The 25,076-nt window shown below is 42.2% G+C and overlaps 1 protein-coding gene across 1 annotated transcript in view; it reads right to left on the bottom strand.

Annotated features, from left to right (window-relative positions):
- The window catches only part of LOC126260646 (galanin receptor type 2-like), a 305,639-nt gene that overhangs the window by 33,978 nt on the left and 246,585 nt on the right, over nt 1–25,076 (bottom strand). Inside the window, 4 exon segments of the mRNA XM_049957983.1 lie at nt 12,689–12,734; nt 14,107–14,133; nt 21,539–21,870; nt 21,949–22,137. Of these exon segments, the coding sequence (XP_049813940.1) occupies nt 12,689–12,734; nt 14,107–14,133; nt 21,539–21,870; nt 21,949–22,137 (594 nt within the window).

The raw sequence follows: 25,076 nt of genomic DNA, 5'->3' as shown, positions 1-25,076 counted from the left end.
CACTATCTACATTACTGGCCATTAAAATTGCTATATCAAGAAGAAATGCAGATGATAAACAGGTATTCATTGGACAAATATATTATACTACAACTGACATGTGATTACATTTTCACGCAATTTAGGTGCATAGATCCTGAGAAATCAGTACCCAGAACAACCACTTCTGGCCGTAATAACGGCCTTGATACGCCTGGGTATTGAGTCAAACAGAGCTTGGATGGCGTGTACAGGTACAGCTGCCCATGCAACTTCAACACGATACCACAATTCATCAAGAGTAGTCACTGGCGCACTGTGACGAGCCAGTTGTTCGGCCACCATTGACCAGACGTTTTCAGTTGGTGAGATATCTGGAGAATGTACTGAAAGGGCAGCAGTCGAACATTTTCTGTATCCAGAAAAGCCCGTACAGGACCTGCAACATGCGGTCGTGCATTATCCTGCTGAAATATATGGTTTTGCAGGGATCGAATGAAGGATAGAGTAACGGGTCGTAACACATCTGAAATGTAACGTCCACTGTTCAAAGTGCCGTCAATGCAAACAAGAGGTGACCGATACATGTAACCAATGGCACCCCACACCATCACGCCGGGGGATACGCCAGTATGGCGATAACGAATATACGCTTCCAATGTGCATTCAGCGCGATGTCGCCAAACACGTATGCGACCATCATGATGCTGCTAACAGAACCTGGATTCATCCGAAAAAATGACGTTTTGCCATTCGTGCACCCAGTTTCGTCGCTGAGTACACCATCGGAGGCGCTGCTGTCTGATATGCAGCGTCAAGGGTAACCGCAGCAATGATCTCCGAGCTGATAGTCCATGCTGCTGCAAACGTCGTCGAACTGCGCGTGCAGATGGTTGTTGTCTTGCAAACGTCCCCATCTGTTGACTCAGCAATCGAGACGTGGCTGCACGATCCGTTTATAGCCACGCGGGTAAGATACCTGTCATCTCTACTGCTAGTGATACGAGTCCGTTGGGATCCAGCACGGCGTTCCGTATTATCCTCCTGAACCCACCTATTCCGTATTCTGCTAACAGTCATTAGATCTCGACCAACGCGAGCAGCAATGTCGCGATACGATAAACCGCAATCGCGATAGGCTACAATCCGACCTTTATCAAAGTCGGAAACGTGATGGTACGCATTTCTCCTCCTTACACGAGGCATCACAACAACGTTTCACCAGCAACGCCGGTCAACTGCTGTTTGTGTATGAGAAATCGTTTAGAAACTTTCCTCATGTCAGCACGTTGTAGGTGTCGCCACCGGCGCAGCCCTGTTTGAATGCTCTGAAAAGCTAATCATTTGCATATCACAGCATCTTCTCCCTGTCGGTTAAATTTCGCGTCTGTAGAATGTCGTCTTCGTGGTGTAGCAATTTTAAGGGCCAGTAATGTAGTAGGCGAACGGTACATGATCTTGAGCTGGTAAGACGACTGTTGTGTTACTGCATGTTGGTCGAGACATGTTTATGTGTGTCACTATCGATATTTTGATATGAGAATTCGGTATCGACTATCACGGCGGAGATTTTCCGTGAATTTTGCTGGAAAGGTATCGGAAGCTGGTAATACGTGGATTTAGATTTTTAAATGCAAGATTAGACGCAGTAACGATACTAGGACACAATCAGTGGAACTATTTGATGAATTTTGTTGGAATGTAGCTCCTTGCCGATTTGTTTTGTACTTGAGCTATTATCAAGCGATTTGTGCGACGTGCTTAGTGTAGTGTTGCTGGTACGCTGTGTTAGATTGAAGAGTGGTATGTGTTTTGTCGTAGATGGGACCATGATGAAAGTTTTAATGTCAGTCATTGTGTCTGACAAGGTCAGGTTTTGTTGTCTATAATAGTTGGTTGCACAAGCGAAAGGATTTGGGTGCTGCTTATAGTTCGAAGATTTTGGGATAAGCACTCTCTAAGGTAGTCAATTACATTTTTAGCGTGTAGATTTGTGTAGGATAATGTTACTACCAGGTATTAACTAGTTTTATTCTGTGGATTTAATAATCGAGCGTCGTTCTCGAGTTTGTCTTGATCGTAGAATCAAGTACAGGAACAGAAGGACCGAAAGTCAGTTGTGACTACCAGTGTATTTAGCCTGTACTGAATGGTACTGACGTAATTATAAAGATTCCCTTGCCCTAGCTGAACCATTTGAAGATGGATAATCCAACTGCTATTGTTATTCTAGTAGTAAGTGACGAGTGACATTCAATTAGATTTTTAGTGGGTACACAAGAACCAGATGAGACATAATGAAGCACAAGCGGGAGAAATAGAGAAGGAATAGACAAACATATAAACTGTAGCTAAGTAAACTTCTGAAGAAAGTATAAAAAATTTGATAAAGTTAAGCAGCGTGTCTTAAGAATTTGAATGAACCGACAGAGTAGAATCATCATATACACAAACAAGAAAGGAATTTAGAAAATCAAGCAGTGAAACGAACTCGTCAAGAATTTTGGAACTGGTTTATAATCGTAATAGAAGGCGATATTCACGGAAGGAAAATGATAGCTTATTAAACAATAAAAGTGCTTAATCAAACAAAAAAAAAAGAGATTGCTCAAATAAATAACATCCAACCAGCACAATAGAGAGAACGTGTGTATGAAAAGAATCCACCACAGAGAATGAAGGTGATGAAGTTGAATAGAATTCGTAGATGATTTGTGTATGAGTCAATCAAGAGAAATCTCAACTCCATAAAAAATAGAAAAGATACTGGTATGTAGTGATGGGGAGCTCGTGAATGAGTCGTTCAAATGAACGCTTCACTCCAGTGAAGTGTGAACTAACCACTCAATTTCAACGAATTGATACTTCAAACTCTTCACAGATAGCACACTCCACACTTTTTTCTAGTTCACTCACTCTCTTCCCTTCTCCCTCTCCCACTACATCGGCGCTACGTCACTCATTCTCCCTTCACTTCAGTCCTCCCTCTACTGCCTGCCGACGAATCGCGCGGTGTTTGGGGGGAACGATAGGTTTAGGACGGGTTGGGGAGGTGAGAGGCGAGGGGAAGACAGCGAGCGTCATCTGCTTCCTACAGTGCTGACATCATTACCCGTTACTATTTGTGCAGCTATACTTCGCGTCTACGGGTAGCCTACCGTTGGCAGCGCTTGCAGACAAATGAATATTAATGATACAAACGAAGAGGCTGGCTGTTTGAACACGTACAGCCAACATGAAAATAAAATGTTTGCCTTGTGAGTCTGGAACTGAAGCATGCGTCTAATCCACGCTTGAAAGATAATCGTTCATGTAGGAATGTTTATCTCGTACACGTTATTGAAATAATTACACTAAATGTCAATTTGAGGATTGTCCTAATTAAATTTAAAAAAAATACATATATATTTATGAATAAAGATCAACGGATTTGGCGATAGTTCAGAGATTCCTGTTTAAAAACATCATTTGTTCCATTTTTTTCCTGTCAGGCGATTTCTTCTGTCAGTTATAAGGTGTCCTGCCTTCGAGAACACTCTTTCACACGGCGTGGAGGTTGCAACAATACACAGTCGTATTTTTGCAAGTTCAAAGAGCGAGGGGTGTACTGACAGCCGTTCAGACCACCACTGAAGTGGATTGCCTTGTCACTATTGCAGAAGCTCTCGGGTGTGGATTACTCTGCAGCCTGGAAAACACTTCATTAAATTCGAGCCAGAGACTAGAAGTACATTCAGTGGTTGGAACTGAGATTGTTGCAGTAGCAGTGGATGTGTTCGTCACAGATTTCTCACAGTGCCTGATCAGGTTTAATTTCACCTTCTCAGCAGTATTTTTATCAGAAAAACCATGTAATTTGAATCGGGATTCCAATGTAGTTGCTTCTGCGAAAACAGAATTTTCCTCTATATTTCGAAATCGTCGTTTTATGTCTTCAGCTAACTTTTCGGCCATCTGTTGCCCGTCTACATGAATTTCAGTGTTGTTAACAAATCTGCAACACCATTTTTTCAACGAGCGACTAAGGAGTCTAACTTTAGAAGCAGTGACAACATTTTCACTTGACATTTCCTCAGTGCAGTCTTTGAAAATTTTCAACTGGTCACAGGCTTGTGTTACACTTGCAATGTCCTCTGCAGTCAGATTTGGAAGATCCGGATAATTCAGGGTGATAACTCTTATTAGGGAATTCTTAACCTCGATTATTCTTCGCAGTATATCGTAGGTTGAATTCCATCCTGTAATAGTGTCCTGTTTTAGAGTCAGAACTGGCTCTTTTAACTGTCCCTGCATCTTTTTCAGTTACGTGTAGACTTGCGAGCTTCTTTTAAAAAATTGAACATTTTTTTTTTACTTTATTCAGAATGGGTTGAATGTGCGGAAGTCCATTCTGAATAATTAAATTGAGTGTGTGTGTGCAAAACAGGGGATATGTTTCCAGGTTGTGAGTCTTATAGTAGCCACAATATTAGCAGCATTGTTGCTAACAACACACACGACTTTTTCTTGAATGCCCCATTCCCTTGTGACACGTCGCAGTACTTCGGAGAGTTTTTTTGACGTGTGCTTTTCGTCGTATTTAAAGCACTCTAGGAGGGATGACGCCAGCTCCAGGTCTTTAACGTAGTGTGCTGTCACCGACAAATAACTCTCATTTGTGGTTGAGGTCCACCCATCCACTGTCAGCTCAACCGCTTCCGCCGAATTAATTTTGACTCTCACAATTTCTTTCATCATGGCGTACTGTTGCTGTAGCAGTGTATTGGAAATTGACTTCCGAGCTGGCATTCTGTAAGCATCATTTAGTTTGCATAAAAAACTTTGGAAATGTTTGCTTTCCACTATGTTGAAGGGCAAATAATCCTTTACAACAGCCTCCAGAAGTGCGAAATCTTTCTCCTGATTTCTTTTGTACGAAAGAGGTTTCGGAAAATACATAGGTAATGTTCCGGGACATTGATGTCTGCTGTCTGATAATGAAGTGATAACTGTTATTTTCTGGCACCGACTGCTGTTCGCTTTTGGCAATTGCTGATGTTGGTTCCGGATTGTCCGGGTTATTTGTCCAAGAAATATCGGAAGATGCTGGAGCAGGGGCTGCTAAGCTCCTGACTGGCAATGACACTGTTGGATGCAGCACTCGAACATGACGCGCTAGATTAAATGTATTTCCTTCTTTATATGAAATACACTTAGAACGACAGTAGCAATTTGCTTTCCCATCACCTAAATCGACGAAGAAACCCCAAATTTCACTACTTTTACGCGATCGCGAGTTGCTAATCATTGTGTAAGAGTGAACAGACACAAAAACTGCTTTCCGAATAAAGTAAAGAGAGATTTTACCTGAAATCGTACCAATGACTACAGGTGACACTTAAAGTTTTGAATTTGGAGGGTTATTATTCACAACAAAAATAAAATCTACAGGAAAGCATCTGAATAATTACTTAACGCAGGTATATAAACATACTCATTCTATTTTTGATTAAATTTTAAAAGGAACATAATATTGGACTGCATTTCGTTGGTAGCCCTAGTTTTCAGTCCATGAATACAACAAATAGGGTTTCACTTGGCAGATAAAGACTTTTCTGGGCGCTTCATTAGAAAATGTCGAGCAAGATTGAATGTAGTACCTTCTTTGTATGTGGTAGTACCTTCTTTGTATGTGGCAGGTGTATAGGTACTTGAATTACGTAACCTCAACCTCTCGATACCAGCAGTATTCTACTGTGTTTCTGTAAAATAGTTAACATATTTCTGTGACAACATTCAGATTTGATTTCATTAATGTAAAAGTACTTCGATACATCGATATGTATATATTGCAATGATATTATTCTCATGTGTATTCTTTCTTTGGTCACTATGAGTTTTGACGTACTTGTAACTCTGATTTTTGGGCGCGTAAGCGGTTATTAGAGAGTCAAGCTTTGGTCGTCATGTCGAGGAGCTCATGGAAGAGCTAAAAAATTAAGCAAATTCCAGTGTTACTTTCTTGATTTTCTTTATTTAAACTAACGACTTGTCGCCTGAATATGTTTCTTATATTTCATTTCATTCTGTTTCTACAATCGTGTTATAATTTCATGTATTGACTCGTTCCATGACCATGGAGACTTCTCCTAAATGTGGTCCCACGGAACAATAAATAAATAAATAAATAAATAAAAGACGCAAATTGTAGTCAGTTTATGAAATGTGAACTTTAACAGTGAGGAAGATATTTTCAAGTATGTTTTATATTGTGAAGTGATGTTTTGAAATGAGTTACGTGATATTGCAAAAAAAGTAATAAAAAAGAAGTGTAACTTAAAGTCGGAGTGCTGATTACTTTTTTAAATCACCATTGTCCTAACTTGCAAAAGTTTAATCTTCAAGAATGGTTTATGAAACACATCTATAAAACTTTTGAATATCGCAGAATAACACCTAGCCCTCTTTGCATCCGAGCTTGGAATCATCACTACCTAGATTTTCGACGATTGAGCCATGAGTTCACAACGAGACCAGCGTGGGAAACACGAAAAGATGAGTGCCTAGTTTATCCATTATTCCGAGAAATGACTATATTAACTGTGCTCTAATGACACCTGCCACATAATATAACTTCGTTGTTGCCCGAAAATGCAATATTTAGCAGCGTGAGCAACACTACAATCATAATAAATTTTTGGCCTTTGTTGTGGTAGGGTTGTTAGACAGGCTTCCCCATGGTTCGGCCATCTGTTGGTAAAATTGTGGGGTATTGCGGGGCTTTGTTGTGCGGGCGGCGCGGGGCGGTCGTGGCCGCGGCTGGGCGGCGGCTTCGGGAGGCTTCCGTGCTTCATGAATGAATGAACTGCTTCGTTTGGGCGCTTCGCGGCATGGCGTGGGGCGGGTTGGGTGGTTCGCAGGGATGGACCACCTCTACTTGTACGGACGCGTCTTTTAGGGTGGTGAGGCAGACAAGAAGAGGATAAAAAGTAGGTGGAATGTGCAACGACAAATGGCATTGCAGGGCGCGCGCCGGCTCCCTGCGGCGCGCCGGCGGCGGCCTGATGCCTCCATGTAGAGCCATCACAGTTTCCTTAGCTAGCCACTATCAGCAAGGGCCTGAGGTCATACCCGAGGCTACTCACAGCAAGATGTCGGATGTAACACGGTTTTCTTTCTTTCTTTCGGCCTTTGTCTCGCGCCAACGCCAGGTCGGCCGTGTTGTTATGGGTTTGGCAGTGTTAGTTTGGTAGGGGGACCAGATGGAAACAATAGCAAAGGCAAACCAAAACTCACAGTGCACATCTAACGAGCAAGACTGTGTAGGAGACTGGTACATTTATTTAATATGTGCTGTGGAATAACTGCGAGAACGTAAGTGGAATCAGCTTACTGGACACCGCACACAAAGTTTATGCAAGAATAGTAAACGAAGGGGTTAAAGGTTATAGCTGAGAGTTTATTAGGCGAAGAACAAATGACAAATGGGAATTTTTTTTGGGGGGGGGGAGAGGCAGTGTATTGTTTGTTTGCAAATAAACAAAAAATCTAAAAACAAAAAGAGGGAAACCCATTTAGCATTTATTGACTTTATTAAGGTATTTGGTGACATTGATATAATGAAACTATGGTAAATTATGAGGATACGGAGATACCCACAACATCTAATAGACGTTTTAAAGCGTTTGTACAAACACACCATTGTACTCTTAAATATAAATGGTACTCTAACATTGCCTATAACCACAAAGGCGGAATTACACAAGCATACAGCAATTCACGCATACCTCTAAATTTTAATTGATTGATACAATCCGAATTTATAGTGGAGAAACAAAGGTAAATCGGATACTCCATATGAGATTACATTAAAGTGCAAGCGACATCAGGAGACTGTTAGATTTATTTAATATGTGCCATAGAATAACTGCGAGAACTTAAGTGGAATCAGCTTATTGTACACCGCACACAAAGTTTATGCAAGAATAGTAAGCGAGGGGGTTAAAGGCTATATCTGAGAGTTTATTAGGTGAAGAACAAATGACAAATAGGAATTTTTTTGGGGAGGGGGGGAGGCGATGTATTGTTTGTTTGCAAATAAACAAAAAAATCTAAAAACAAAATGAGGGGAAACCCATTTAGCATTTATTGATTTTGTTATTTGGTAACATTGATATACAGAAACTATGGAAAATTATGAGGATACGGGGATATCCACAACATCTAATAGACGTTTTAAAGCGTCTGGACAAACACAACATTGTACTTTTAAATAAAAATGGTACTCTAACACTTCCTAGAAACACAAAAAGGGAGTTACACAAGGATACAGCAATTCACCCATACTTCTGAATTTTTATTTAACTGTTACAATCCTTAAACGGGAAAAGATTTTTAATGGAAAAATTACGGTTAACTGAAATTTCCGCATGAGGTATCTTTTATATGCAGACGACGTCAGATTGGTGGTAGAGAGTGAAGATAATCTACAAAGAGGAATACACTTATTATATAACTTTTGCGAAGACTAACATTCGATAATTTCAGAAAAGAAGACCAAAGCAATGCCTTTTCAAGGAAAACATCATGTATGGATCAAACTGTGGTTAATAATCGAATAACATAAAAGGTCAGTATTTTAATTACCGTATTTAGGTTGTGACATCACATATGAACATGACGAAAACATAGAAAAGAAATTAGCAAACTGTGGAAATATATGTGGAAGAATGAACGTATGTCTAGAAAATAAATAGGGAAAGAAACAAGATAGAAACAGTATAAGACAATGACAGCGCCAATGCTTGTTCACGGAAGTGATTCGTAGGTAGTAAATAAACGTCAAGAAGGTCACAATGAAACAACAGAGATGAGAAGGTTTATTTTAGCAAAGAATTAATAAAATATTCAGATTAAAAGTGCTAAGTTTTGGTAACCCCTCGGTCGGGACCAGGCTAGTCCATTGCAAGATTAGGCTACTGGCTACAAGGCATAGTACAGCGCAGCTTTTCAGTCAGCTTTGTTTTATCCACTGAAAGTTTCAAAGACCGTCTATCACTAGTTAGTAGTAACACAAGCGGTGTTGTTGAGGATTTGGAGTCCAGCAGACATGGCCATTTCATTCTCGTCCAGGTAACGTCCTTGATTTAATCACTCTTCCTTAAGCACGGCGTATAGAGTCAAAAGTCTGTGAAGGTTGCGGCCAAGTCCTACAGAAGACATTGGACGGCGACAGCGGGTTCTAGTAACAGCTGGCTGGTCCACTATGCAAGGCTGCCCCACGTGAACTGCCGTAAATCTACTCTGTGGCCGGTTGTTAGTTTGTCTCACGGCTACTTGGCAAAGTCTGCTGTTACGATATGCCCTTACCGCCGTCCTTAGAGCAGTTGGAGAACTCGTATAATCCATGTAATCGATGTCGATGGTTGGCTCAGATGAAAGAGGAAGCGGTCATCGAAGAAACGACGAGATGTACCACAAATTCTCCTGGCTTAGGAAGGAATATGAGACCAAGCGATCACGTATAAAATATCGGTAATCGGAAACTTGTTCATGTTGGTCCACCAGCAACCAGTGCGGGAACTTTGTAAGAGTCACGAACCAACTGCGAGAAACGAAATCACTCAGGCCCTTTCTCAGGATTTCACAAGGTGTTTAGCACCTCTGTAGCGTTCGAAGGATTCACGTCGTACTGAATTCTCAATGTTACAGATGATGTACAAATCTGTAATCCTGACGTCTTATAAATAATCGGTGATTCAAAATCATTTCAGTCATACGTACCGTTCGCGGCGTTCGATGATGACAAACGCAATATAGTTTCCATTAGTCACACAGTCTATGGGAAAACCGAAAAAGAGAATCGAAGCGTTTGGGATTTGGTATTAAAGAGGAAAGTAGAAAATGAAGTCGGTTGATAATATTACAAATGAGGGTTTTCCGCGGAACCGTTGAGGTAAGGAACAAATGTGACACAATAAAGGAGGAAGGCAATAACAGGACATATTCTAAGATATCTGGGAATAAATTCTGTGGTAATTTAGGGAGCCATAAAATTGTAAGAGAGGACACAGTTTGCACTGTATGCAATGATCACCTGATGACGGTGGGTGTAACTGCTACTGTGAGATGAAGAAATTGAAATAGGAGCGGACGTCGAGACGGGTTGCTTCAAATCAGTCACAAGAGGGTGTATTTTCGCTGTCAAAGCGTCAACCGTTATTTTGTCTTGTTCTTTGGTATTCATTGCCTTACTGTGTTACAGAAAACTGCAACGTAAGGTTACGGTACAGATCTTCACTTCTCTGTGCTAGATGAAGAATGAGTATGGATATGTGTGAGTTTTGTTTTATTTCCGCTGGAATCGATGTTTTCTCCTGAAATGTGCGGATAAAATTCAGCCCATTAATTCAGCTAAGGCCCTAATGGACATGCTGGAGAATGTCCAAAATCAAAGATCGACGTCATCCTTCCACAGCGTATAATTCATCCAATGAAAACAAACTCGAACATGTTGATTTTACTTGTTGTTCTAGGATTGTTGATAAAAGATATATATTTCCTCCGAGTCCTTCGTGGCGGCATCACTGAATGAAATCTTCACGGTTTTCAAGCCGCTTCAGTTCGAATAAAAAGCTTGAGCTTTCAATGGCCGTCACCGCCGTCGTCGCCTGCAGTGAAACCACTGACTGATGCGGCTGGCATGGTTTTCCGATTATGTAGCCACGATTCAGTCTATTGCACCAATCAGATAGGGCCGAAACGACGCGTGCGCAGAAGGTGATTGGTCAGCTCACAGCAGCTCCAGCCCGCCGCGGGACCGAGGCCTACGAGAAAGACAGGCCGCGACGCCTACGTCACGAAGGTTAAGCCATCTGCACACGGACCGTGCTGCCGAACGTTAAAGTTGAGCGTGCCAAGTTCAAAGTGCTGCTCAACGCTCAGGAACAATGCGGCTTGTGCATACGGTACGTGGACCCCAACGTGGTATACGCGATCACAACGCACTCCAACGACAGTTGAGGGATGTTTCTAGTTCGTTAATCACACTTTTTACCCAACGGGCGCGCGTAAAATTCCCACGTTAGCTCTATTAATACGCACATTTCTTCCATCGTCCACGAAAAGGAAAGTACCACGTCCCATCAATAAGGACACAGGCTTATAAAAGATCCATTACAAACAGTGCTTTACAAAATCCTTTCTTTCAGGAGTGCTAGTTCTGCAGGGTTCGCAGGAGAGCTTCTGTAAAGTTTGGAAGATAGGAGACGAGGTACTGGCAGAAGTAAACCTGTGATGACGGGGCGAGAGTCGTGCGTGGGTAGCTCAGTTGGTAGAGCACTTGCCCGCGAAAGGCAAAGGTCCCGAGTTCGAGTCTCGATCCGGCACACGGTTTTAATCTGCCAGGAAGTTTCATATCAGCGCACACTCCGCTGCAGAGTGAAAATCTCATTCTGGAGTGATTTACAAATTTGGAATACTTCTCCGCATAAGCTAAACATTATTTCATCATTCCCACATTTTAGTAAAACCCCTAGGTCAGTCTTACTTGATTACTATTCCTACCCAGTGGCAGAATCTTTGCTACATGTGAATTATGAAGCGTAAAAGAAGAAGGAGCAAAATATCTTCATACAAGTAGCGCAAGCTGTCCTTTAGATTGAGCCAATCGAACAAAGTCACCTCTCAAAAAAGGGGAACTTGTACTTACATAACATCAAATATTATAGTCTATACTTTTATTAAACTAATAATAAAGTATCAGAACCTAATAAAAACGCGAATTTTAGAAAAAAAATGGTTGTGTCAGGGCGCGAACCACCGCCCCAACAAAGAAACTGATTATTAGACAGTGACGCCATTCATTACATTTAACCAACAGCACACTTTTGTATTTTATCATAGTATGTTACCTCCCGCTAAAAACCTTAATCGTAGATAAGTTACTGACTGAAATTTAATTATAACACATTGTACCAAGAACAGTGCGTTTTGGGTGGATCTTCAGTGTGTCGCTGCCTTCAAATAGCCTACTCTCATTATACACAAGTTACAATAATTCTTTTGCCACGAATATGATGTTTCTCATTATTTTACTGCAACGAATGACACAGTTAAGAACGGGTTTTGCAGTGATTCTCAATTTCCTGGTGCTCGGAACGGCATATATAGTATACATATAGGCTTGAAATGAATGCCAATATGGCGCCTCACAACTCTGTACTGAAGGGATTTGGATTGGTTGGGGGGAAGAGACCAAACAGCGAGGTTATCGGTCTCATCGGATTAGGGAAGGAAGTCGGCCGTGCCCTTTCAAAGGAACCATCCCGGCATTTGCCTGGAGCGATTTAGGGAAATCACGGAAAACCTAAATCAGGATGGCCGGACGCGGGATTGAACCGTCATCCTCCCGAATGCGAGTCCAGTGTGCTAACCACTGCGCCACCTCGCTCGGTCTGTACTGAAGGGAGACGGCGAGCTTGTGATGTAGGTAGCGTTGTGCCATTTCATTGGTCAACGCTCAGACGCACGCTCAGAATATCTGACATGCCAGATATTGCTCTGCACGTTCGGAAAGACTCCCGGGCTTGCTATTCCATGCTGTGACGTCAGAAACTCGGCACGCTCAACGCTAAACGTTAGGATGCACGGTCCGTGTGCCGACGGCTTAAGCCTGAACTCGCTCGCTCAGCTCAGCAGACAAAATGTGTTTCTAAACCGGTTAACTCACAGCTGGGCGTGTCCGTACTAGCGAGAATTGCATCTTCTACCGGAATCTGCTATTATGAAGTCAGTACTACAACAAAATTTAATTTAAGATCAGTACTCGATGTAAATGGTATAACGGCTTGTTTATAGCATTTAGTCTCTTTGTTTAACAGTCCTCATTTCAGACAAGAAGTGGTGTCTCATGCAACTGCTAATGATTTTGGCATGATTTTATTTTTATTGTACCCCAATACAACTGTACCAAAATTATAAGTAGGACTTCCGGTAATTGTAGGACTCATAGCAGTAAGACTCCATAATAGCGGATGCCAGAGAAGATGCAGTTTTCGTTTGTACGAACACACTCAGTTACGAGTTAACAGGTGCAGAAACGTATTTTGTCTGCTGAGTTGAGCGAGCGAGCGCTGGTCTACCTTCGTTTCGTACGCGCTGTGGCCTGTCTTTCTCGTAGGCGTCGCGCAGGACTGTGTGACGTCAGATGTGGTGTGGGGAATTGGGGGGGGGGGGGGGGGAGGTGCAGCCTCACATTTGAAACTACAGCTCTCACCTCCCTACAAGAGTCAATCATTCGTCGTTGCTTCCTTCCGACGTTAAGATCCCACCACCCTCCATACTGAGTGTCTAGCCCCGGTCTCTGTTAAAACTGTTGCTGTTAATTGTGATTTCAGACGCCTCTTTTGTAAAGGATTGCCAGTATGTTGACGCATGAGCCAACACTCACGTGTTTTCAAGCAGTATTTTGCGCCGTTTTCCAGGCAATGCTCAGCTATGGCATTCTTGTCGAGCTCCCTTTGTTTGATATATCGCTTGTACTCGGTACTCCTCTCTACAACTGTGCGAATTGTCTGACCTACTAGATGCTGCCGGACTGGTCCCGGCGGAGGTTCGAGTCCTCCCTCGGGCATGGGTGTGTGTGTTCGTCCTTAGGATAGTTTAGGTTAAGCAGTGTGTACGCTTAGGGACTGATGACCTTAGCAGTTAAGTCCCATAAAATTTCACACACATTTGAACATTTTTGAAGATGCTGCCGCATTCGCAAGGAACAGCATACCCACCGGGCACACGAAGAGCTGTGTTTTCTTTAACAGGGTTGCAATATATTTCGTGTCTTTGGGAAGGGCCGGGACACCGGCCTCATTCCGTGTCTTTGTAGCAGATGTCCTAGCTTGCTGCTCGTTTCCCCACAGTATGTCCAGAAAGCAGCCGTCTTGGCCTCTTCAACCGATTCGCAAGCGTCCCTCTTCGGTGATACCTGAAAGCGTACGAAATGTCTCCATTGCTGTAACCACTCTCTCTGAATACGTGTCGTCAGAAATAACTGTCGTACTGTTCATTAACGTGTTCAGGACTGCTTGCTATAGAGTGCAGGGTGGCGAAAACAATCGGCGTTCAAGTACCGATCAGAGTGCATTGGTTTGCTGTACACTGAATGAACAATCCGGCCTCCTGCTTTCCCCTCAACTAAAACACCCAAAACGGTAGCTTGCCATCATTCTCCATCTCGATGGTAAATTTAATGTTGGGATTGACACCTTTCATGTGAGCGACGAACTGCTGCAGTGTATTTTCGCCGTAAGGCCATATCAGGGAGGTGTTGTCGACGGACCTTAGGAAGATAGATGCAGCGTTTCATTACACGGATGCATGTACGTTTTTCGAATAAAACCTTACAAATAAACAAACATATATATATAGACTTTATTTATAGTCAAACAATGTACAAAATAAATCAAAACATTACAAAACTCACATTAATACACAAAAGAAAACAGAGGGACATTTTATCAAACCATTAATACACAAGAAATAAGCCAGAAACATTTCCTTACATCAATCTTTCTTATGCGTTCCTGTGTGAACGTCCCAAGTACGTATCAGGGGAAGTCTCTTAAGTTGTACTGTTTATGATTTTCGTTTCTGAATATCAGCCTTAAATGTAAACAGCTGCCTCAAAATGTCGCACAGTGAGCACTCAGTACCAGCCAATGAGATTTGCGGAGTAATAGCTTCTGCAGTAGCAAACGGAACGTTACTGTGACTTTACCACATCGTCCCTTCTATATTTCCTATTTGATAGTAATGCTTCAACAACATAAACAGACCTGTCCTACAGTAGTCATACACGGCTGAGATTGGTTCATTTTATGACTATTAATGCTACTTAGTGTGTTTAACTGAGATGTAGCCGCTTTAGAAGTGTTTGAGAACTTCTTGTTTTAACTAACTGTCTAATTTTACCCCTTTTTGTAGAAAGATCCCTTACCATGATAATGAGTTTAAATTCAATTTATTATGTTTCAGTAAGTAGTTTTGCAACAAATTTTAAAAAAAGTAATTTTCTGGTGCCACATCTTGCAGACATGATTCATTGTATTGGGTGTATATATTAGTCGTTAAATGAAAATAAGAAGCAGTGTATGAGATTTCAACTATGCACCTCCCTGGAACATTGCTTTCCAGATATTTCTCAGAGTCCCTATGCAAGTGAACTAAGTGTGTAAGGATAGCTTCTGAAATCGTACCGGAAGGAGAAGTGTGTGTACTAGGACATTCAGTTTGCAAAAATACTCCAACGTGTATTTTTCATTACATTAATGGCACTCAAAGGATTATAATCTGAAATTTTCGTCGCTGCTTTAAGTAGCAGTTTGAAGTGTTTGCTAGCCCACTGTACGACATTTTAAATATACAGCGACGGCCGTTAAATGTGCTGCGGTGATGTACGGCAATATGTGGTTATGGTATTTACCTGAGGTATTCAAATGTGAACTGAATGAAATGTTAATGGATAACACAACGCAGCCCATCAAAAGTCTTAATATGAGGATGATATAATTGAAAAACGTTTCATAAAATAAGTTTGGTATTGCATAACTAACAAAATTTACACAAATTTTAACACGCTTTTGTAATTTCAGCAAAAATGCGTCGACTAGTTCGTAGAACACAGTTCAGTGGCTGCTGTGTGTGTCTGTCTCATAAGCAACAGATTTTACTACTAGAGGCCATGTTTTTCCATATATGATAGCAATTTCTGGAGTGAACTACGAAAAGAATATCTTCACCAAGTATTTATTTCATTCTGTCTTCAGCTTCGAGACCAAGCAGCCTAAACGAATTAGGAATCACGACTTCTTAAACACGGACGAGCAGAGAAAATATTCCAAATATTAGCCATCTCAACAAGGTAAAATAAAGTGTTTTGTAATTAATTTTGGCTTCAGTTTGGCAATTTTTGTAACTTAAAAGTCAATCCTTTAATTTTTAGTCCCGTGGCACATTGCATTTTCAGAAATACAAAACAACGGGAAGCCACTTAATTCGCTTCAAAAAAGTTTTGTTAAGTACAATCCATTCTCAGGGGCTGTAGTTGTGTGGAAATTGTCCGACCATCCTGCACATCAGACTAGGCACACACGTCTCAGAAGATGATAAAATTTCTGCAACCACGACGATTTCGTATGGTAATGGAGGTAATATGTAAAAACAATTAATTGGTAGAGTCTTTCAATGTCTGTTATTAATTATGATTTCTTACGTTTCTAATGTATGTAATATATGAAGATGAAGCACATAATGTATTTCGAAATGAAGAACTACACAGGAAGAAAAATGTGAATTTCATCACCATATACTGAGGTAGATAATATACTGGACGAGATACCTTCTTGTGTACGTTGTGAAATCGCTCAGTAAGTTGCATGGCGAGAGTATCGACGACGGAGTTTTCAAGACGCTCAACTGAAATGAGACGCAGCAATTTGCAAGTGTGCTTATGAAATTAAGACGGCAAGATTTACTTCATTGTCTGTGATGAATCTTACCTAGCTGAGCTTTCTGCCATTTTGTACACCATTTCTCAACCTGTAGTCTCTGTTTTTGTGTAGTGTGTCGTAGAGACAGAAATAGAAGCCACTGAAAAACACTGACTGAAAACACGCATACACATAGACAAAATGAATTTTATGGTCGTTTACGGATGTGATGTGACCATTTTAGCGTCTTATTTCGTCCGCAGCTCAGTTGAGACTAGGCTTCTCTGCCTGGTAAAGTTGCAGTGACCAACTCGTAGCCATGTTGTCTACAGCCTGTAGGTCGTGGACTGGTGTGGTCTAATGAAGTAAGTAAATTGTCGGTCAGACAGGGTGTCTGCAAATATCGATTTCACAGCTGACATGGTCGACCTCGTGTACCAATAATTTTGGGTCAAACTTAGATAGTCTCATTGAGCATCCTAAACCGAATACTTGGGGATGAGAAACCACCGATAGGAAACGAGCATTTCAGACGGTGCGAGTTCTCGAATGAGAGCCGTATTTTATCTGCTCATGTTTCAAAATGGACCATGTTACCGGGTACGATTTCGAGATGTGCTATCACAAATATAGTAAATTTTTCGCGAAATGATGGGGTTTCAACAGGTCGATATTCCTACCCACTTTAATAGCAATGTCCGTGATCATTCTAAAAGCAGATTATTCCAGTGCCAATTTCTTCTGTCCCAATTCCGAAGAAGACAGGTGCTGACAGGTGTGAATATTATCGAATTACCAGTTTAACAAATGGTTATTTTAAAATACTGAGACAAATTATTTACAAAAGAATGGAGCAACTTGTAGAAGTCGACGTCGGGGAATATCAGTTTTGGTTTCGGAAAATTGTAGGAATATGCGAGACAATACTTATGCTACGTCTTATCTTGAAAGACAGACTACAGGAAGGTAAACCAAATTTAATAACATTTGTAGACTTGGAACAAGCTTCCGATACTACTGACTGGACTATACTTTTTGAAATTTTGAAAGTAGTAGAGATAAAATACGGGTAGGAAAAGGGTCTTACAGGTTGTACAGAAAATAGACGGCAGTTATAAGAATCAAAGGACCAGAAAGGAAGTTATAACAGAAGGGAGTGAGACAGGGTTGTACCTATCCCTATGTTATTCAAACGACACAATGAATAAACATTGCCGGAAACCAAGGAGAAAATCTGAACTAAACTTAAATTTCAGGGAGGATAAATAAAAACTGTGTGGTTAGCTGAACACACTGCTATTCTGTTAGAGATGTCATAGGATTTAACTGGTAGGTTAATCGGAACGATGGTGTCTTGAAAAGAGGTTATAAGACGAAAATGAAGAATGGTGAAGTGATCATAATGGAATGTAGTCGAATTAAGTCAGGTGATATTGAGGGAATTAGGTTAGGAAATAAGGCACTAAAAGTAATAGGTGTGGTTCGCTATTTGGGCAGGAAAATAACTGATGAGGGGCAAAGCAGACAGATATAAAATGGCCGGCCGAAGTGGCCGTGCGGTTAAACGCGCTGCAGTCTGGAACCGCAGGACCGCTACGGTCGCAGGTTCGAATCCTGCCTCGGGCATGGATGTTTGTGATGTCCTTAGGTTAGTTAGGTTTAACTAGTTCTAAGTTCTAGGGGACTAATGACCTCAGAAGTTGAGTCCCATAGTGCTCAGAGCCATTTGAACCATTTTTTAGATATAAAATACATAGTGTCTATAGCAAGGAAAGCAGTTATGAAAAAGCTGAAGTTGCTGTTACTGAATATAAATTCAAATTTTATGAAGTCTCTTTTGCAGGTGTTTGCCTACAATGTATACTTGTACTGAAGTGAAACATGGACTATAAGGAGATCAGACAAGAGGAGAACAGAGGCTTTGAAGTAAGGTGCTACAGAAAAAAATGCTGGTAATCACGAGGGTAGATCGAAAAACTAAAGAAAAGGCATTGAGTCAAATTGGGGAGAAAAAATAATGGCACAACTTGACATTAAGATGGGATCGATTGATAGGATGTATTCTGAGGCATTACGGAACTGTCATTTAAGACCTGAGAGCAAGTGTGAGGGTAAAAATTGCAGAGGGAGGCCAAGATATGAATGCGAAAGGGAAGCAGTAGTTAAGAAGGAAGTGATACAGCGTATTAGCTACTTACGTAGCGAAAGTAGTAATGGAAACCACGGAGAGGACTGGGAACAGAATTACAGTAAGAGAAAAAATTAAAACTTTGAGATTTACCGAAAACATTGAAATTCTCTCAGAGATTGCAGGGGCTTGGGATGTCACCCGAACGGAGTAGATAGTGTTCAAAAGTGGAAACAAAATGAACATCAACAAAAATAAAACAAAGGAAACGGAAGGTAGTAACATTAAGTCAGGCGATAATGAAGCAATTATTTTAGCAAATGGGATACTAACAGTATTATACTAGTTGTAACTCTAGAGCAGCAAAAGCACTGATTCTGGTGGAACCAGAGAAAATATATAAACGTGTTAGGCATTTGTTTGGAGTATAGCTTTGTATGGAAGTGAAGTGTGAACGATAAATAATTGAGGCAGGAAGGGGAACGTTTGAAAATTTGTGCTACACATAAATGCTGAATGTTATGTGAATAAATCGAATAATTAATGGAGAGGTATTGAGTATAATTTGGAAAGAATATAATTTATGGGGCAACTTGACGAAAGGATCGGCTGATGTGATACGTCATGAGGTACCACTGAATGTCTGACTACGGTGATGAGATTGAAATGGGTATAGTGTGCAGCTTTTTTGCACAGATGAAGAGAGTTGGATAAGATAAGTGGTGTGGAGAGCTGAATTAAAGCCATCTTCTGAAGATTAGAATAACAGCAACGCCAATGATGATAACACCCTTCCGCCGTTGAGAAACACAGATATAAAACATATTGTGAAAATCATTGTGAAGGCTTAACAGGTTTCCTCAGATCAACAAATTATTTTCATCTTATATCATCAAGATCTAGATCAACGTACGCTTTGACAGCTTCAAATAAGAGGGCAAACAAGGTGCCTCCAGGTACCTTGAGACATTTTGGCATTCACCCTGTTGACTTTCACCACGTCTAGGTGCAGAGTGTGGTGCAGGTGGTGCTTAAATTGGACGCTAGGAGGTGGTCAAGGTAATGAAGTCGAACACTAAACGAAGATGCAATTCATTTATTTAGACCTGTATTTATTTAAACCTAATCTTCGTTAGTGCTCTAGCTTATTTTTAAGCAATCATCGAGTGTTATGTTGTATAAAATGTATAATTCGTTGTCACCACATATTTTACCTCCACATCTTTTTAATATCTTTAACGTTTGTTATAGCGTTTCTTCAGGTATGTGAATAAATATTCGTACTTATATGTCTGAAATTCTTAGTCTGTTCTTAGCTTTATTCTTTGGTCACTGATATATATCTGCAAATGTCTCCCTCCTTACGTTCTCTTATTGTCTGTCAGACCATAGAGCCCAGTATAGTTTGTAAACGAACACGAACGGTAGTACATCACATGATTACGCTGCCATTTTCATGTGTGTTGCACCTTAGTCGACGTAACTACCTTTCTGTTAAGTTACGTTCGCAATACTGTGTTTCCGTTTCACGGCGGTAATGTGATGTGCGTTTTATTCTGCAACGCTAATGGAGTTTTACCTGTTGGCTTGTTTAACGATCTTCCTGACGTTACGCCAACGATAGTGGCTGGTGTTACTACTGTAGAAACCAAAACCAACCGCGGGAACGCCTTGGGCTGCGGATGGGAGCCGCCAGGCGGGGAAGCCGCCGGCGGTGGAGCACGCACCACCAGGTAAACACAGGACGAGTCGGACGACAGACCAACGACAATCGACATCTACCGACAACGACCGACACAACAAGGAAGAGATAAACAACGGAGGCTTGTGGAAACCACAACACCAAACACCAACAGTAAAGCCACTCGGAACCAGAGCCAGGCAAATGTCAACAACGAGCAACGACCAGAATGCAGTACTGCCGAGATAGAGACGCAATCGAGAGCGAGTACCAGACTGACCGGACTAGGGCTTTATTTTCTTTATTGTTATTTTTAAACCCGTACAAACAGTCAGGCTGTCAGCAGCATGTTACGCCGCTCTTCAGCCATAGAATAGACAAATAAACAACAGAAAGAAGACACATAAATTACAGAACGGTGGGTAATAAAACAGTAGACATATAAAGACAAACACGGAGCCGTTCACACTCGACGATAATCCACACTACAAACTGGACTAGGGCAGAGCCCTCTATGGGCAGGCCACGTCCATTTGTTCTGGCGCGTGTTCGATTTCCGCGGCGGGAGGTACTAGAACTACCGGGTCCCTCCCAACTGCTGGTGGTGGAGAGTGGATCTATGATAATGGCAGCAACTCGTGCTGAAGAAACGTCAGGAAAGTCGTTAAACAAACGTCAGGCGTAAACCCTGAGATGGATGCCAGTAGGTAATACATCACAACTGGCCACGATAGCCTCAGTTATTTTGTACTTGACAGTAGCGTAGAAGTTGGAGTTTTATGCACAACGAGGAAGTGGTCTAAATAAATACAGCGCAAGTGCAAAAAGGCGCTTCACTTAATAAGTGTATGGCAGTTGTGTCCACTACGAATATGTTGTCAATGAACGTTCAGACGCTGCTGTCCGAGGCGTTGTTCCCTTTGAGGGGTTCCGAGGCATCGCGGCCCCTGCCGTCGAGGTCGAAGCTGAGCGCCGTGGAGCGCATGACGGCGTTGCGCCGGAAGGACGCCATGCGGCTGCGCGCAGAGCGCTCCTTCCACGCGGGGCCGGCGTCGGAGGCGGTGCGCTTGGCGGGCAGCGGGCAGTGGGCGCGGGCGCGCGCCGCCGGCCCGCGGGTAGCCGCCGCCGACGCCGACGCCGCCGCCGCCGCCGACCGCACCGACGCCAGCGAGGAGCGCGACCCGGAGCGCCAGGCGAACAGGTCGGGCGCGGAGCGGTGCTGCCGCCGCACCGCCGCCAGCGTCGGCCACGCCCTGCCGGCGCCGTTGCGCATCTCGCCGTCGGCGCCGCGCAGCAGCGCCAGCTGCCGCTCGCGGTAGCCGAAGAGGCGCGCGAAGCCGGCGCGGAACTTGGACGACATGAGGCTGTACAGGATGGGGTTCACCGCCGAGTTGAGGTAGAACATGGTGCGGCAGAAGTAGAGCAGGCTGTAGTAGGCCTCGATACCCAGCGCGCGCACCGACGCGCTGCTGGCGAACACGATCCAGAGGGTGAAGGCGCGGAACGGCAGCAGGCACAGGAAGAAGGAGAGCACCACCGTGGCCAGCATCAGCACCACCTGGCGGCGGGCGCGCGCGTTGCCGCCCGACTCCGGCGGCGCCGCGGCCGCGCCCGGGGCGCTGCCGCCCCCGCAAGTGGTGTGGGCGGCGGCGCCGGCACCACCTGTGGAGGCGGAGGACGTGGAGCCGGCGGCCGGCGCCATGAGGTGGCGCGCGATCTTGCCGTAGAGCGCCAGCAGCACCGCCACCGGCACAGCGAAGAAGGTGGCGCTGGACACCGTGAAGAACAGCTTCTGCCACAGGGCGGCCGCCTCGCTAAGGCACGTGGGCACCAGCGAACCGTCCGCGTACTGGTGGTAAGCGAACTGCGAAATGGCCAGCATGGGGCTGCAGCAACAGACACAGTGTCAGCTCCTTCTTTACGTCCAGACGTCATATCTTCGGTTAGTTCACAGCACACCTGGTCGTTAGTCTGATGCAGTTATTAAAGCTGTTAGTAATCCATCACCATGCTGTTAAAAGCTTCAGCTAAACGACTCTCTACCATTTCTTCAGGAAGAACCATCTTTCAGCCTTCTACTACGTCCGTTCATCCCGGTGATTAGATAATCTTTTAATAGTCACTCGTGAACTGCATTGTCACCATCACAGGGACGCAGCGACAAACAGAACGCCTCCTCCTTCACGTTCCACACTCATTTATACAGTTACTGGACAGTACATCTTTCTGTTATTGTTCAATTAGTAATTAAGTCACTAGTAATCCGTCACCATGCTGTTAGAACTTTCACCTTCGCTATTATCGGACATTGTTTTAGAAGGAAACACTCTACACCTTGTGACGGTGCGTCACATAAATATTGACATTTTTAGCGGTTGTAAATTGTAGTTTACATATTTTATGAATATAATTACTGTAAAAGATATAGTTAATGTTCTTGAAACAACTGATATGCAGCGATAACATCTTTATTTAATGTCTATGAAAATAAAAAAGGATCGAAAGAGACGCGATTGTACGGCCGAGGAGGAAGGACGTATTTTGTGGTAGACACGCGGTTTTGTTTCGCTATACGGAAGGCGGCCATTGATCGGCTACACACATTTTATGTAAGTTATTCGTATTTATTGCTAAATTAAACTTGTTATTATCATTACAAAATGAATTTCTTTGTAATAGTTGTCACCTCAAATGCTCGCAGTGGCTAATTATTTTTAATAAGCATTTTTTCAGTAATTTGCGCTGCGAGTTCATCTTCCGATGCAGCCTCTGGTCGGCCATTACGCGCCGACGTATTAATTTATTTTTCAGTGTTAACAGTAACTGTAAATGCGAGAGATTTCGTTATAAGAACCTTTTTAAAGTGCAACAGATAATTAATTTATGTTAAAGTCCATGTTTTTAAACTATACAGATTCCATGAGTTCATTAAGTTTTATCTTGGTCGCTCCACGGCAACAATCGAAATTCTCTCGCGCCTTGCTTTGCAATCAATAAATAGAAATTAACAAAATTACATTCAATTCAGTTAACGGCAACTATATTTTAGTCATCACGTTCAAAATCTAAAGTTGGTACATGAATAACTGAGGCCGTTGAAGAAGCCGTTTCATATTTACTTATGCACGTAAGTAAAAGTGATAAGAAAAGATAATATCCCTGAGAGAAAGAAGAATGCTGATAAATTAAAAAATAAAAATATATATATGTAATTTCCTTTGTATGTGACGTAACGAATGACAACGACCTCACAACCTCTTCCTCGTGCCTAGATTATGTCCGATTAGGTGAATTGACGCCCCACTTAGGGATAGTTTTTCGCTTCTGGTACTGAACTTTACTCTATAAGTTCTAAATTTTGATCTGATGACAGCAGTAGCCGAAACGATATTATAAATAATAAATAATGTACCCGATTTAGAGATGTAAACAGAGTTATACATAAAATATCCACAGTAATAGCAGACTCACCAGGAAATTTATTTCCATCGTTCATAGATTACCCATTCTGTCGTTCACCGTCTATTAATACACGCTCCAAAATATCCTACACGAGTAGGCAGTCACAGTTCACGGGAAAGTTGGCCTACAGTTAACCACAGATTCACGTCTTTTGTTCCGGCGATTTAGTTGAGAGTGGAGTCTCTGATTAACATAGAAGAAGTGCTATACATGTGACCTTACCGCAATCGAAATGTAGTGGTAGACTTGTCTGATTGAGTCAATGACGTTTACTACTGAGCAGTTAATTCCCGTTAATTACTTCCACATGACCGTTATTCACATCAACAGACTCCTTCACGCTGAGTAAAATCTCATCTCCTAACGATCTCATACTAGAGGAAAAAATTGTAGAGGATATACTGTATTAACAGCACCAGTCTTCTAGCATTAGTCTAAATCGCTTTACTGCTCACCTAAAGTATGATAATAAGTTACTTTTCACATCACTGTGGACGGTAGCTGTAAGAAAGCACTATCACAGGGTACAATGACGTCAGCTTCCGAAAAGATGACTCTGAACTACAATTCTTTGCATGTTAGTATGGGTTCTAGGTGAAAAATAAAAATTCATTTGTTAAATAAAATCTTTCCTCTACTTCTCCGGGCGATAAAGCACAATTCGTCTCACATAAGGGAAATCCACTTCCAGAAGTGGATTAGTGCTGACAATGTAATATCGAAGTGAGTACCACTTGCTAGTACACCTTTGGTAGGTTCGTAAATACCTTTTCTAGAGCACTCACCAAGTGAGAAGAATGTCCACATTAATGGTAAATTTCCTTACTGAACACTCTTGCTGATGTACAAGCAGTAAGTGCACAGTGTGACAACAACTGGATCTCATACGTTTCGTCTTAGAAATTCTATACACGTTACTATCTACTCAGTATCATCTGAAAGCCAGCGCGACATTCAGATGCACAGGCATAATTAAGTCTACACAAATCTAGAAATAATCATTTAAGAGTGACGGCAGTGTATAGTATCAATGGGAAGGAGTCGAAGTTCTCATATTTTTCATGTACTGTTCGTTGTTATGTTTATTATCAGTTAAACATGCTCCATTGCACTGTTACAGATTTCGCATTCAAGCGTAGACGACGGTGGTATTTCAGTCAGTAATATCATATCCGTAGGGCCACTGTGCAGGCTATGTGTAGTGGGTATAATGAAACATGTTGACAAATCTGCTATGATAAGGCGTTATTAGGAACCGTTGAGGCCGTAAAACAGGTTAACATTCATTGCTATTTGTAGTGAAAATTTTGAGAACATACACTCCTGGAAATTGAAATAAGAACACCGTGAATTCATTGTCCCA

This window comes from Schistocerca nitens, chromosome 5 (assembly GCF_023898315.1).
Source record: "Schistocerca nitens isolate TAMUIC-IGC-003100 chromosome 5, iqSchNite1.1, whole genome shotgun sequence".
NCBI lineage: Eukaryota > Metazoa > Arthropoda > Insecta > Orthoptera > Acrididae > Schistocerca > Schistocerca nitens.
Note: the sequence above shows the minus strand (reverse complement) of the source record. Positions and strands in the feature narration are given on the sequence as shown.